At 33.7% G+C, this 15,701-nt stretch overlaps 1 protein-coding gene and 2 long non-coding RNA genes across 3 annotated transcripts; 1 reads left to right on the plus strand and 2 right to left on the minus strand.

The window, feature by feature from the left end:
* The first annotated feature begins 206 nt into the window (after positions 1–206).
* On the plus strand, positions 207–1,718 carry LOC112167304. Its single transcript, XM_024304309.2, has 4 exons — positions 207–367; positions 451–562; positions 670–731; positions 1,078–1,718. Exons 1-4 carry the CDS (start codon positions 248–250, stop codon positions 1,195–1,197), a joined length of 414 nt encoding a protein of 137 aa, XP_024160077.1. The 5' UTR covers positions 207–247; the 3' UTR covers positions 1,198–1,718.
* A 5,754-nt stretch (positions 1,719–7,472) lies between these two features.
* LOC112201383 lies at positions 7,473–10,152 on the minus strand. Its single transcript, XR_005799242.1, has 4 exons — positions 10,103–10,152; positions 8,835–8,907; positions 8,184–8,253; positions 7,473–7,516 (listed from the first exon to the last, which is right to left on the minus strand). It is a non-coding gene; the product is annotated as an uncharacterized LOC112201383 (long non-coding RNA).
* Positions 10,153–12,872: 2,720 nt separating this feature from the next.
* LOC121049067 lies at positions 12,873–14,122 on the minus strand. Its single transcript, XR_005799243.1, has 3 exons — positions 14,075–14,122; positions 13,522–13,571; positions 12,873–12,927 (listed from the first exon to the last, which is right to left on the minus strand). It is a non-coding gene; the product is annotated as an uncharacterized LOC121049067 (long non-coding RNA).
* Between the last annotated feature and the right edge of the window lie 1,579 nt (positions 14,123–15,701).

Below are 15,701 nucleotides of genomic sequence, written 5' to 3' on the forward strand. Positions count from 1 at the left end.
ACTTTTTTCTGGAGTTCTCAATTTTTCATGCCCAATCTGCAGATTAGTTTACGTCGAGCGTACTTAGAAATGACCACCTCCTGCTCGAAGATAAAATTGGGTTAAAGTGAAAACCTAAAAAATAAAAAGAATAAATAAAAAATAGTCACTACACTTACAAGTAGTTAACATATTGGATTTGGCTCTCAATTTTCAAACACTCGCAGAAACGCAGTCTCTGGAATTAGGCAGAGAGAGAGATCGAGCGATGAACTACGAGCTTGCAGCGGTGAAGCTGCTCTACGCCCATCTCAAGCACGCAGTCGAATCCCCTTCCGAGAACGCCATGGACCTCCACGGCATCCTCTTCCAACGCGCCTGGTTACAGGTTTCAACCTCTTTCCTTTCCCCCTCCTTTTCCAATTTTCCCAAATTACCCCCCTCTAATTAGGCCTCCCGCGCCTCTGCCAGGGCATTTTGGTCTGGGCCTCCCCCGACGGCGACCGCTTGCTTCTTGACGACGGCACCGGAGTCATCGAACTCTGCCTCAATCCTGAGTTCCGCCGCCGCGGTTGGAGAATCGGTAACCCCCCTGGCGCACTTTAGCATTTCGCTGCTCGTGCGCATTTAGGCGCATTCCACTGTTTCTTTCATCTCAATTTGTTTTCCTTTTTGTGTGTGTATATGCAGGAATGTATGTAATGGCTGTTGGACGCTACACTGTGCGTACAGATGAGCCCCCAATGATCCAGGTAAATAATTTTGTTTTGATTTTTCAAGAGAATCCCAGATTAGGAAAATGAAATTTTATACTGTGGGTAAGTTGAAGCACATAGTTTGATTGATTGATAAGGTCTAGAATGAAACCATTTGCACTACTATGATTGAACATTGTGTGAGACCCGCCCACTATTCCACACTAGTTTTATTGAGATGTCTGATAACCAAATGTAGTTAGATTCCGATGTGTCCGACCATATATTTGGGTGATTTAGTACTCTTGAAGAAGCATATGTTCGTGAGCATTGCATGCCTGAGCAATTGTAAATGATAGTGACTAGATGGAATGTAACTTGGTATATTCTTGCTGAATAGCAGATTCACAAGATGGTTGATCTTTCGGCTTCCCCTGATCGAGAGGCGATGTGGTACCTTGAAGTTTTGGAGGCTTATAAATTCTTCTATCAGCGCATGATTGACGACCCTATGCATGATTGATACCTTAAAAGCTGTTTTCGACCATTTAGCAGAGACAAGCAGATCAAATACCACTCACGCAGTTCCTAAACTGAAGAATTTATGTTTAGTTAAGTTCCTACACAAAAATCCTGCACATTTTTTTACTCTTTGTTTGACAAAATGTCACATTGTATATCTCCTTTCGCATTTGAAATCCCTTGCTTGCTGAAGGTCCAACATCTCTTTAAAAATTGGGCGGGGACTTGTATGTTCATTGACTGAATTGGAATAGTTTCAATTTAATCCTTTAGCCTCCAAATTTCTCTATTTAAAAGAGGTTCATCTATCTACGTCACCAAGTACTTGTACAGAGGGAAGTATGAATGATATTGTAGAATAAAGATACAGACAGAGGATAGTTGGGATTTGAAAATGGCTCACTAGTTTCATCATATGTGACAATTACTTTAGCTATTGTCTTTCTGGTAATTAGTAATGACTAATTACCACTTCTTAATCTTGATGTACTCTTATTGAATTTTAGCCTCCAAATTTCTCTATTTGAGAAGTAAGACTTTTGCAGTTTTGTACTTCAATGGCTTCAATTGAAAATTCACAATATTATGAGAATCAAACGGAAAATATAATACATAAAAGACTTGGGACAGATGATCCTTTAGCTTCTGCTAGAAAAGAACAGGTTTGGCAATTTGACATGCTTGTGGATCCAAACAGATTTTCTTGGCTGTTGACTAGAAAGTGACTTGCATATAGGCACAAAAGAATAGATAACAACTTGGCCAGTGCACTGTAATTATTTAAAGCAGGTTTTGGACTGTGCCAGCCAATTTTCTCAATATTCTAATGAAATTCTTGGGGTTCCTCTTCTAATGAAATTTTCTCTTACTTTACCATTCAAACTGTGAAACATGCGTTCACACCTTGAGTTTAAGACCGAGTCAGACAACGTTTCATTATGTTCATTTGTTTATATGACTGGCTTCTCCCTGGTCCGGGCACAATTGCAGTTCCTTTGTTGCAGCAAACCTTCATCTGGCTTCTCCCTGGTCTGGTTTTGCTTCTTGTTTTCATTGTTTGCTCTAATTCGCAAAACTAAAAAAGTCAACCCAAACTAGAGGACCTTGGAAGGGGAAAATCATACTCGACACCCAGGTCAGTCAAATCCAAGGGAAGGAGCGACTAACTTCATTCATAACCAAAAGGAGATAAGGTATGTCCTTTAATTACCTTCATTCATGCCTGCTTTGCAAGTGTCATTTGCTTTTAGTTTGCATCTGTTTCCAGAAAGAACCTTCTGCTGATTTTACTTCTTGTTTTCATTATTTGCTCTGCTAAATAAAAAAAATAAAAAAACCCAATAAGATTTCTTGTTTCAGTGTTGTGAGGTTTACTTTACATCTGTTTCCTAATATGGAAAGCAAATTACATATCCTCCATTTTTGAAGCTGAGACTGATTGACCAGACAAATTGCGTTCATACTTGGGTCAGTCAACTCTAAGCCAGAGGAATTTAAAGAGACAAGCTTCTTTCGCAGCACTTAAGAGGTAAAGTATGTCCTTATATTTCATTGATTGATTATAGTTGCTCTGTTTTACCTATTTCTTGTTTTTGATTTGATAAGTACTGAAAGTAGCAGGTTTGTTACTTCAATTGTTGAAGGATACCTGTTTTAAGTATGTGTACTCCTGCTTTGTAAATTGTAAATGTTATCGACTTTTACTTTGTATATGTTTCCGGAAATAATCTCTCTTGGTTGTTTTTCTTGTTTTAAGTTTGTTGTTTCCTTTTGCTTTTACTGAACATCTGTTTCCAATGTAAAAGAACAGAGAGAGTTGCATGTTCTCTGTTCTTTACAGTTTACAAGCTTAGTTTCGTTTACCAGATGGATTGCATTCTTATTTCTACGAGCAATGGTACCCGCGCTTTGCTGCGAGATTTGTTGTTGGTAATAATTTACAATAATGAAAGATATAATTGAAAATGATTTTATTTTTATTTTTTTTGTAAAACGGGAAAAATGACTTTATTATTGATCAAACTGATAAAATACCATATATTACATCAATTGCAATAGTATTTTTGTGAAGAGACACAAACTGTTCCTGATTGAATTGCTCTAGAAAGTACTCCCATATCATTTGATTCCTCCAAGCCTTTGATTTCCATTACCACATTGTTCTGTGATAGAATATGTATCTCTCTAGACAATCAGCTTTCTGTTTTCGCTGTGCAACAGTTGCATCCAGCGGCATTAGCAGTACCTCACCTGGACGGAACTCCCTCTTGAATTCAATTTTCTTATCAGTCAGACTTGATTTGGCAAACCAAAGTCATTAACTGCTCTTTCTCATCCCCAAATGGATATTCTTTTACAAAGTACTTAGTGGCCAAGAAGAAGCCTCCACTTAATGTCTCGATGCATCACATTTGGTTCAATGGCGTTGTGTAAATAAGCCAGACTGCAAAAAATATATCTTGTGACTTGTTGAATAAGAACAAAACGTTGGCATCAAAGGCAAAGTGAGATATCTATGGTGACAAATACCTCCATGAAGTTACTACTCCAAGTTTCCATTGTTGACATACGTGCAGTATATCTGAGATAAACATAACTCGCGATACTACGCTTTGCCGCAGGTAGTATAAATGCATTCTACTCGTATAACAATTGTAAATTGCTTTTTTCCTAACTGAACTAACAACTAACAAAAATCAAACGAAGAGGATTCAAATAAGAAACCAACCCAAAATCAGAAAAGAACATTCACAGGTTAAATATTCTGCCCCACTTCTAAATGCATTCTGTGTCACATTCTCACTTCACATTCAGTGAAGATGGCAGCTCTTTTCAACTAATCCAATTGTTCATAGGTGAAAATTTTCAAGTTAGGCATCTTCTTTTCCAAGCTCTTTAAAACCTCTGATAGTGTTTTTCAATCTAGTAGCTCCTCTTGATTGTGTGTAGTCTATGATGGGGAAGCACACGGTTTCATTGAAACTGGTTCATTACACTCACTGTCCAATTCACCACCAAGGCAAGGAAAAAATATCCTTTCCTAATCAATGAAAGCAGAGGATATTAGTATTCATCATGGCACTGCATTTGACTTCAATATAGAGGAAATTAATATTAGTACAATTAAGTGTGGTACCTCAACGTGTGTTGGGGTTGGGTATTCAATCATTGATTCAAGTAGTTGAGAAGCTACATGATCAACCTAAGCAATCATGACTCCATAGGAAGCTTCAATGATTTTTTCCTGCTTGTGAATGGCTTCGAAGCTCTCAATTTTCACCAAAACTCTAGATCTGCAAACAATCTCAAAAGATAAAATCAATTTTATATAAATAGAAAGCATAGATCTTTCAAGATTAAAGAAAGCTATACATTAGCTGCTACATAACAGAAACCAAAGGTGTATTCCCAAAAAATAAAAAAATTATAGAAATTTTTCTCCCTCTTCTCCTCTATGCAAAAATATGATACCAAGTATAAGCTGATTTGTTATACCACACCTTCATTCTTAACAACTCATGGTCTTGGACAGGAAGGGAAGATCTCCACCAGGGGATAACCCCCTTCAACTGTGATGATAGCAGCTTGGACTGCAGGGAAATTATTTAAACCTTTTAAAATGTATGCACTGAAGTCTCATGGGCTTTAAACATACTACTCAAAACTAATTGAAATAAATCCACCAAAAGAGACAATCAATATTCAGTACATTAGATAATAGTGTTCGAACAAAACCTCAATGTTAATTTCATATATTGGCAATCAGATCACTCCAGCTCTTCCAATTCGTCATACTGCATAAAAATTAGAGAACAAAAGAACAATACTTTTTTAGTATAGTAATCGACCAAACTGATGCAGCAACTTTCTTTACATGCATAAATGATATACTATTACCTCAGTAGTAGGAAAAGAGTCAGATGTGTAATTACTAAAAGATAAATTTGTGCTGCTTAGACTTAAAATTGCAATGATAAGCATAGACTTTTACCTCATCAAGATCAGTTCATCTTCTCTCCAAAGTAGAAGTATTCCTGTTTAGCCCCAACCTTTGAAATTCAGCTTCAAGTTCAGCCTCTATTTTACTCATCGAATCTGAACTTACACGAACTCTACCAACATAGTTGGTTCATTTTCTGTTCAGGAGATTTGTTCTAATTCAAATATCAGTAACAATCATCCTGTGATCCTCTGGTGTGCTGTTCCAAACAATAACCTCCTAACATAAAAAAAATTAAAAAATAAAAAATATATATATAGGAGAAGCTGATAATGAATCTGAAAAGCATTTAGCTAACGTTTCCTTTAAAATATATATGAAGCCACAGTTGTGATTCTTTATACTGGAAGATACGTAACTATGTGATTACGTACCACTCTCCATTTCCTGCCCTACAATATTCCCGGAGACATTCAGATGATGTACTGAATACAAAATATACTGACAGATTCTTTTCGAATAATGATGAATGCAAAATGCCTATTATAGAAACCTTAGATACTGGTATATTGTCTACCGCTATCACTTGTAAATTTAGGGGTAGGTTTGTTTACTCAAAATCTAATGAAATGAAATTGAAAAAACTCAGGAAATTATTTCTGGGAAGCAAAACTCACAATAGATGAATTTATAATAAATTATACAACAGAAAGTTCAAGTATAAATATTAATAAAGTTAGCCTGCAACTTCAGAAACTAAACCTTAACAGGTGTGTGAACCTATAGCTCTTAAGGAAGCATGAGTTGCAGCAAGAACAGTTTGAAGGATCTTCCAAGTGATTACTCCTCAATATAAGAAACTCAAATTGTGGATCAGTTCTTTTACTATGGGTGACTGTCAATGAAAGGTTTTTTATAGTAGGATGTACCATTATGAGAAACGCAGATTGTAAAACCATAAAAAATGACAAAAGAAAATCAAAGAAAGATTGGAGATTAGAAGAATAAAGACTTGGTCTTCCCATATTTGAAGCATCATTCGTTCAAAGATGCAAGGGTCAGTCTTAGAATCAAAATCTTTATTTTTATTCTATTTGGACCTGGGACGACAACCTCATTGAATGATAACCATATTTTCATATGATTTCCATTTCTGACATGTACAGACAACATGTTGGATCTTGTATCTATTTTTCTGTTTCGTAAGTAAATAGATCAAATCTATACAAACTAATCCAAAAGTGCCAAACCCAAAAGATTTTGAAACAGCTAAACATAAAATCTATCAAATCCATATTTTTTTATAATATTTGAAACAACTATACTCTGTGTTTCAATGCAATTAAAAACAGAAACATAAATTAATCACAAATTCAGAAATAGAAATTTAAGTAAGAAAGAACTCACAACTCACAAATTAAAAAAGCAAATTGGCTCAGAGACAACTTACCTCGTACTCAGATGATGAGGTGACAATCTCCTTTTGTGAATATCAGCTATCTCTCTCTCTATGTCTTTGTGCAAAGCAAAGCAAACAATCACAGCCAATCTCTCTATTTCTGTGTGGATCGTTCTTGATAAGTGATCAAATTGAAATGGATCAAAATACCTGAAAATATAACCAAAGACAGCACAGCTTAGTGGAAGTTGAAACATGAAGCCAGATAACTGAATTTTTATTTTGTATGATGTAAGACGTACGATCGATGTACAATTAAGCTAAACGCATAAGAATTCAGTCAGTATCTAAGCTCTCAGTATCATTATTGCCTTCACTTCAAATTAAATGTCAAACAATTACATCCACTGGAAAGACAATAGGAAAATGGACAACCATATATTGGTAGCCCCAAAATCATATAGCTAAAGCTTGTCCCAATCTCCAGTTTCTCTTTCTAAAGCACCAACACAAACAAAACAAAAGAAATAACTATACTGTATAATATTTGAAACAACTATACTCTTTGTTTCAATGCAATTAAAAAGAGAAACATGAATTAATTCCCCACATTAATTGACCAACCAAAACAGAAATAAGATGAGTTAAAAACAGAAACATAGATTAATCACAAATTCAGATATAGAAATTAAAAAAACAAAGAACCCACAACTCACAAATTAAAAAGCAAATTGGCTCAGAGACAACTAACCTTGTACTGAGATGATGAGGTCAGAATCTCCTTTTCTGAATATCAGCTATCTCTCTCTCTCTCTATGTTTTTGTGCAAAGGAAAGCAAACAATCACAACCAACCTCTATTTCTCTGTTTAGCCAAAACAAACAAAACAAAAGGTGCAAGCAAGAAATTTAAAACAAAATGCCTCACCCTTGATTTTAAACTGTAGAGCTTTGACAGTTTAGCTGCTGTTCCGTTTTAAACCTGCAGAAAAGAGGCCGGTCAGCTACAACCTTTGGTACTTCGTAATACAATTGGGGTATACTGCGTTTTACGTACAGAAATAAATTGAAAGTATTTTGTGAATTAAACAAAAAAGAATGAATCAGTGGTATCATTGCAATTTGAAAGAGGAGTTCCAATTAAATGTGCTGCTATCTAAGCATTTGTAGTACCCAACCAAACAAAAAAAAAATAACAAACAAAAAACAACAACAGAGCTGGAGGATAGAAGTTCTTAACAGTGGGATCCTTGTCTAAATATGAAAAAGAAGAAAAGAAGAAAGAAAAAAAAGAGAAGAATGAATGTTCTGATATACATAAGACAAAAGAAGGCTTAATTAACAAACTGCAAGCAAAGTTCTTTCATACTCGGCTTAAGAACACAAAGGAAAAAACCAAAACAATCAAAATGTTCAATGAAGATAAAGAAGTTTGGAACTCCAAAAAGCCTGTCCACTCACAATTGAACTGGCTATTTTATTTGTTTATGTGATGGTCCATAATTCCATATTCCAGCTGAAGATGTAAATTCCAACATTAAATAACAAAGATATCTATTACAGACATGAATGAAACATAAGAATAGTTTCACCAAAAAAAAAGAAAAAGAAAAATTAAAACAGAGGCAGTATAAAATAAAAATTAATACCTTTCAATTGGCACGGTTCTATCAATAAAGAAACTCTGATTTGCAACTGGACTGGAACGTGAATGTCAACCTATTTGCAAAGTTTGGAAACAGTTAGTTCAAAACCATGGTCAGCACCAATACAAACCATATTAACATTTATAAAGTAGAAGTAAACATGGAATAAAAAACTGAGACATAAGAATAATCCAAAACATGATTAGCATCAATACAAACCGTATTAACATTTATAAAATCTATACCATGAATACAAACCATATTAACAATTCCAAAACCAAAAACAAACTGAGGTGAAGTACAAAATAAAAATTCAACTCTACTAAAGATAAATAAAAATGGGTTGGTTCCCCTGAATGAAAATTTTCACAAAACATGGGTATTCATTACCAAAGGCTGAAATCTTGTCCTCCTTTTTGCCTTTTTTTTCCCTTTCGAAAAAAAGAAGAAAGAATTTAGAAACTCTATCTATATTACAGATTGGAAATGTAGCAACAAACAAACATATAAGCCAATGAATAAAGCAAACATTGTAAACAGAAAAACAAATCAAACCAAATCGAAAGTCAAAACATCAAGAAGTAAAGGAATATATAGCATGCATCAACCATCAGAGCCCCATAAACAGAAAAATGAACCACTGAAAATTTTTACCTACAGTCAACAGTGATGTCGATTCAATGTCTGCAAAATCCGTAATCGTTGCCTCAGTTTTCCTACAGCAGACCTGCATAAATAGACAAATTAGAGATGTTAAACAATTATCAATTGTTTATTGGCTCCAATCAAGATTGTTGAAATAAACATGGTGTTTTAAGGCAAGGACTGCTGAAAACGCATTCCTACACTTATTTCTACATTTTGGGAGTTTGGTGCAGAACTCGAATTGTTAAATTAGAAAGCTGACATTTTAATTTCCAAAATTTTGAATGTTAACTATCTTTGTTCCACACCAACATACAACAACAAACAACTTTCTAGAGTAAAAAGACCATAAGCATTTTCAGGGATTAATAATGATTATCAAAAGCTACTTAAGGTCTGATTGTAGAACACAACGAAATCAAAACCTTAATGCGGAGTACTTGTTTTGATAAGACGACAACAACAATATCAATAACATATCAACAAATACTAATTCTTTGCATTAATACTGATCTGTATTTGGGGTTCTTGTTTCCAGAGAAGAATACACACATGTAGAATTTAAAGAATGATATCGCAGAAACAGGCGATCAATGTTTTAACTTCTGACTTAAAGTCACAGGAAATTAATGACTTTATGGATCAAAGGCAAGTAATCCAAAACAAAGCCAGCATCAAAAAACTTAACGCATCAGAAGCTAATCTTAAACTTAATAAGACAAAAAATGAGAATATCTTATTGAAGCTTGCATAAATTTCCTGAGTAATAAAAAGAAACAAATGTGATTCAGATTGAAGAACCAAAACTCAACAATATTCATGTGGAAAAGCAATAGAAATAGGCTCAATTCATTGTATAATGAAAGGTTCAAAACAGGTGTAAAAAAATGTATAAAATTTATGAATATGAATTTATTGCAGATTAATTTTAAGGTGTTAAAAAAAAATGCTTAAGATCAAAATACCAACAGAATTTGGCAGAGAGCTAATACAAATCTAAAGTAAGGCCATCAAAGTTAATTAAGTATATCCATTTGTAAAATTGAGTTTAACATTAGACAGAGAGAGTGAAAACAGTTGAAACCAACTTAAATGGTTGATTTCAATAAGCAAGAGATGTTTTTTAAAATCCATTTGAAAATCATAACAACAATTTGAACAGAGCAGGCCAATCAGAAGTATCAATTCTTTATTACCAAAACTACTGAAAACAGTGATTTCTAATATCTAAAGCACACCAACTACATTTTGTATACAAAGAATTTGAAAATCTATACCCGAATGCAAGACAACTGAAGAATCCGCCTGCAAATTGTTCCTAAAATCTGCAAAATACAGTGGCAACAATCAGAGAATTTAATAATACCATCAGTATACACACTATAAACTAAGTGGAAAAATTATCTAATATAATTTTACAGTGTATACCTGAATAACAATAAAAAAGCAAGATAACACTGATCGATAGACAAAGGAACAGCAGCAGCAAAACAATGCTAAGATTCTTTTGCATAAAATCTGTAGAAGCCAAATAAAACAACAATGAAACATTGAAATTGATTGTTAAACTACAAACACTAATTTCAATACAAAGTTTCTGTATGCGAAAAAAGAAAAAGAAAAAAAAGAAGTTAGTTTTGATATCAGAGGCCAGACATATAGAAATATTTGATTCATTTATTGTTCAGACTATACGAACATCAGAATTTTAGTTTGATCTTACAATTTATGATCAGTTTCCTTCCATATTCAATACATTGCCTATACTTAATTACTTTCAATCTATGATGGATATTAATTTTGACCACAGGTTGGATGCTAAAGGTACTGCAGAGTGGGCTGTAGACAACTGTACTATTGCCTAAACTTACGTACGTAGTAACATAACTGCATTTTACTAAATGAACTAAAGTAATCGGACAATATGACAGATAAGGATGAAATTTCAATAAATGCTTATTATAGCATCAGTTTCAGAATCATCAACTCCCATGCTTGATTTTATAATCAGTTTATAAAACTTATCTCACAATTTATAATCAGTTTCCTTCTATACTCAATAACTCATTGACTGATATAAATTGTGATAGACGACAATTGTAATCATTGACAGAGAAAAAGGGAAACTCAAATGGAACTAATTCAGATTGGATCAACAAAATGCGGAGGACACCAAAATGATTTAGCAGTGGGTGCCTATTTTAATATATTGGAGTCGACTAATACTATTTCGTAAAGATACTCTAGTTTGAATATACACAGTTGATCATTTCTGTTTCGGATAAATGCAGAAACTAAGCCTTAATGGGTGTGTAAAGGTATAGCTGCCAAACAAAAGAAAACAATTCATACTATGATTGTCCTATCCAAATTGATATACAAAATCAAATCTAACTTCGTTAAATTGCAGACACAAAAACAAACTCGCATTATTAGGGAATTCTGTACTTCAGTGCTTTCTAAATCAATTGCTAAATTCATAATTACGCTCTAGATCCAATTCCTCGGTGACTGCCTTTGTCCTAAACATCTTACCTCTTAAAGAAGCTATCTCCCCACTCTCCACACCCTAGCTTAGGAAGTATATAAGAAAGTCAAATCATGGATCACTTCTTCAACTGTAGTTAATTGCGAATGAAAGCCTTTTTATAGTAGGATGTAAGATTAAGAGAAAAAGAGATTATAATAACGATAAAAAAATGAGAAAAGAAAATCAAACGAAGATAGGAGATTAGAAGAAGGCACACTTGCTCTTCCCATACTTGTACCATCATTCGTTCAAAGATGCAGGGGTCCCTCTTAGAATTAAAATCTTTATTTTTATTAGTTGCTGAACTGAACTAAACTCAATAAATCCCTTTAAAGACAACACCATCATTCGTTCAAAGATGCAGGGGTCCCTCTTACAATTAAAATCTTTATTTTTATTAGTTTCTGAACTGAACTAAACTCAATAAATCCCTTTAAAGACAACAACATTCTTTTACTTCCAGTAAAACCTGATCACCCAAAAACAGTAACACTTTTTTTCACTATTCTTCTACTTATTTTTATTATAAATTTTCTCTTATTGATAACTCTTCCTTTTTCTTCTTCACAGTTATATATAAAACTCACACAACAATATACCAGAGGGACTTTTCATTTTCCAATAAAAAACTTTCATATTAGTTGCATATTTTTCATTTCGGATCTTCCTTGTTTGGTGATTTGCTGCCATGGATTGAAATATTTCAGCTCAAGAAAGCAACCACAATATCTTAAAAGCTGCGCTGAGAGGTACACCCCAAGATTGAAATAGGGCGAAAGGAATTGACAGACCATACACACATCCATACTCCAGGGTATGCAGCTCATAGGCAAGTATAATTCTAAAAACAACTTGGCATGCATAACATGCAAGAAAACAAAAGACTCAGACCTCAAATTGCAACAAATTCATAGACAATACTTCCCACGTTTGAAATTTTTACAGAGATTTGTTTATAGCCATAGCGGAATTAAAGCCTAATAATAGTGAATAGTCCATGGAAATAACCATTCCTCAAATACTAAGGTCTTTTTTCACTTAATCGAAGCATGTAGTAAACACCCGAAGTAGCCATTATAATAGCAATTTGAAAACTAACAAAATCGTTTACACAAACCAGCTTTAAAATCAAAAGCAACTCATTTTAAATCAGATTGGTTAACATTGATTGCTATTGATTTTCAAATGCCTAATGTTTAAAACACTAATATAGTAATATCTGAATCGCTGCCATAAAATTTAGGCTAAGCAAATTATACCTAAAGTTTTAAAATTAGATTATGGAATCAGATTGGTTAACATCGATTGGCATTGACTGTCATATATCTACTATTTAAAACAGTAATGTCTAAAGCTGCCATAAAATTTAGACTAAGCAACTTATGTCTAAAGCTTTAAAATTAGATTACAATTGGAAAGCTTTCAAGTTATATATCTGGTACTATAATTAGGAATATGAATATATCATTATCACAAAATTGGGAATCATATTAAAATAGCAGAGGAGCTTACCTAAGCTCTGAGATTGTCTTGTAGAAATTGATATGCAAAATGACATTTAACCTTGTTAAACTGCAGGCAGAAAAACAGAGTCATATTTCCAAGTAATCAATCCTCAATATAAGAAAGTCAAATTTTCGATCACTCCTAATTACAGACCACTGAATGAAAATGAAAAAATGACAGAAGAAAATGAAAAAAAGACAGGATATTAGAAGAAGAGACACCTCGTCTTCTTATACTTCAACCATCATTCATTCAAACATGCACGGGTTAATCTTACAATCAAAATCTTTATTTATATTCTATTTGGACGTGGGACAACAATCTCAGTGAATTATAACCATATTTTCATATCATTTCCGTTTCTCACATGTACATAGAATAGGTTGGACATTGTTGTTATTTTGGAAAACAGTTAAGTAAATACATCAAATGTATACAAACTGATCCGAAAGTGCTAAACCCAAAATATTTTGAAACACGTAGATATAAAATTTATCAAATGTATCAGTTTTTATAATATTTGAAACAACTATACTCTTTCTTTCAGTACAATTAGAAACAGAAACATAAGTTTATCACAAATTCAGGAGTACAAATAAAAAAAAATAAAAAACTCACAGCTCAGAAAAGAAAAACCAAATCGGCTTAGAAACAACTAACCTTCTACTCAGATGATGACGTGAAAATTCCCTTTTGTGAACATCAGCTATCTGTGCAAAGCAAAGCAAACAATCACACCCAATCTCTCTATTTCTTTGTGCATCATTCTTCATAAGCTATCAATTTGAAACGGATAGCACAACCAAGCTTTAATAATTTCACAATGCATTCTGTTCTACAAACTTTTTAACTGATTCTACATGTAGCGGTCTAATTCTTTTGATTTTAAGAGCAATATTTGGCTTCAATACGTGTTCTTGTTAAAAAAGACCAAGTCCAAAGATTCAAACACATTTCTTAAGTTGCTACAATATTGTATGATACTACTTGCATTAAGCGGAGGTTTTTTTGACTACATCATCTTACTGACCTAGTGGTACTCAATTTTGTATCTGCGAAGTAGTAGTACTCCAGTTTCTATATAAACAGTCCTTTAAAATGAACACTTACTGTCTCTAACCCATCTTTTGTCTAATATACAATATTCATAAGAGCAATGGCAATGGCAATGAAAGGAGACTTTACCAAACATATACCCAAATCAAACACACACCTCTTCCAAAACCCAGCAACCTCTTCGACCAAATTCTTCAACCTCTCCACTTCTTTCTCCTACCCCAACAATCTACCATCAAAATCAAAAACCTTACATCAAATCGAAAGGAATAGACCCTACAACTTCAAATCAAATTCAATGAACCAAGAAAACCCCCAATTCAATCAACCAAGAAGACCCCCAACAAAAGTATCATCCCCCTCAAAAAGATCTAACAAAAGAAGAAAAAAATCCAACAACAAACACCACAGAACGATTCAAACCACAAATCCAATGTCTTTTCTTTCTTCTCTCTTCTTTCCAGAGCTCATAGATCTTCTGCTTTCGTCTCTTCTATTCCTCTTTTATCTCTGCTCTCTTCTTTCGCTTTTGTTGATCTTGATGGTCTTTTCTTTCTGCTCTCTTCTTTCCACGGCTCACAGATTTTCTGCTTTCGTCTCTTCTATTCCTCTTTTCTATCTACTCTCTTCTTTCGCTTTTGTTGATCTTGATGGAAGCCACCCCGATCATTATCCCTATCCAACACAGAGAAGAGCGAGAACAAAAATGACTTTTCGACCAGCTTGATATTCTCCTCAACAGTGAGGACACAAACGGCTTTTCCAACACTTCTTATGAACAGTGAAACAGTGTTATTCCCCCTTTATATATAGTATAATGTGAGTCAAAAGCGAAGCAATTTCAGGAGCAACTAGCTTGATTTTTCCTCCAAGAAGTAAACGTACGTACTTTAGCTTTAGTTTCTTTCTGTGTTTTCAATTGCCCTGTTTTTCAATGTTCCTGATTTTTGGATTTGGTTTATATTCAATCAACAAAAAATTATCTGCTTGTTTTACTTCTTGTTTTGATTGTTCGCTCTGCATCTCAAAAATCATAATCGGCATCCGATTGTGAGGTATACATGAATGTTCTTACAGCCTTCTTTTGCATATGAAGTACATATTCAAGCTCTGTATTATTGAACAGATGGATTGCATTCATTGGCCCTCCAAGTTAATCAATTTGAAGAGAAACTGGCCTGATTTATAACGTTCACAATTTCCCAAAAGAAATAAGGTATGTCCTTCAATTTCTTTATTAGTTCAATTTCCCTTTATTCCTTGTTTGTTTTGTGTTCAACAAAAACAAGCATGTAAATGAAAAACAGAGTTGTATACTCTTTGTTCTTGAAGATTTATATATTTACTACACAAATTGAAACTTGTATTCGTATTCCGTTTTCAGTCAACTTTAATCGAAGGAATTACTGATTAGAACAGCAACCAGCTTTATTCATAATCCAAAGCAGCTCAGGTATGTACTTTAATTTCCTTTATTAGCTGCTAGAGATAGATTAGCAACTAAACCTAGCTCTGTTCATGTCATCCCTTTTCTTTTTAACAAAGCTCATCGACCTGAAAGAACAATTTCTTTTGCTTTTGCTTATAAAAAATATGTGCTCTTAATTTTTTTTTATCTCTATTTTTGGCTAATAAGCTTCGATCTCATTTAGCTGATGAATTGTATTCGAATACTACCCAGTGAGTCTGAAGAATTTGAACTACAATTAGCTTGATTCATAGCCAAGAGGAATACGGTACGTCCTTCAGTATTCACAAATCATTTAGATTGCCTTGTAATCCAA

The sequence above is a fragment of the Rosa chinensis genome, chromosome 5 (assembly GCF_002994745.2).
Source record: "Rosa chinensis cultivar Old Blush chromosome 5, RchiOBHm-V2, whole genome shotgun sequence".
NCBI lineage: Eukaryota > Viridiplantae > Streptophyta > Magnoliopsida > Rosales > Rosaceae > Rosa > Rosa chinensis.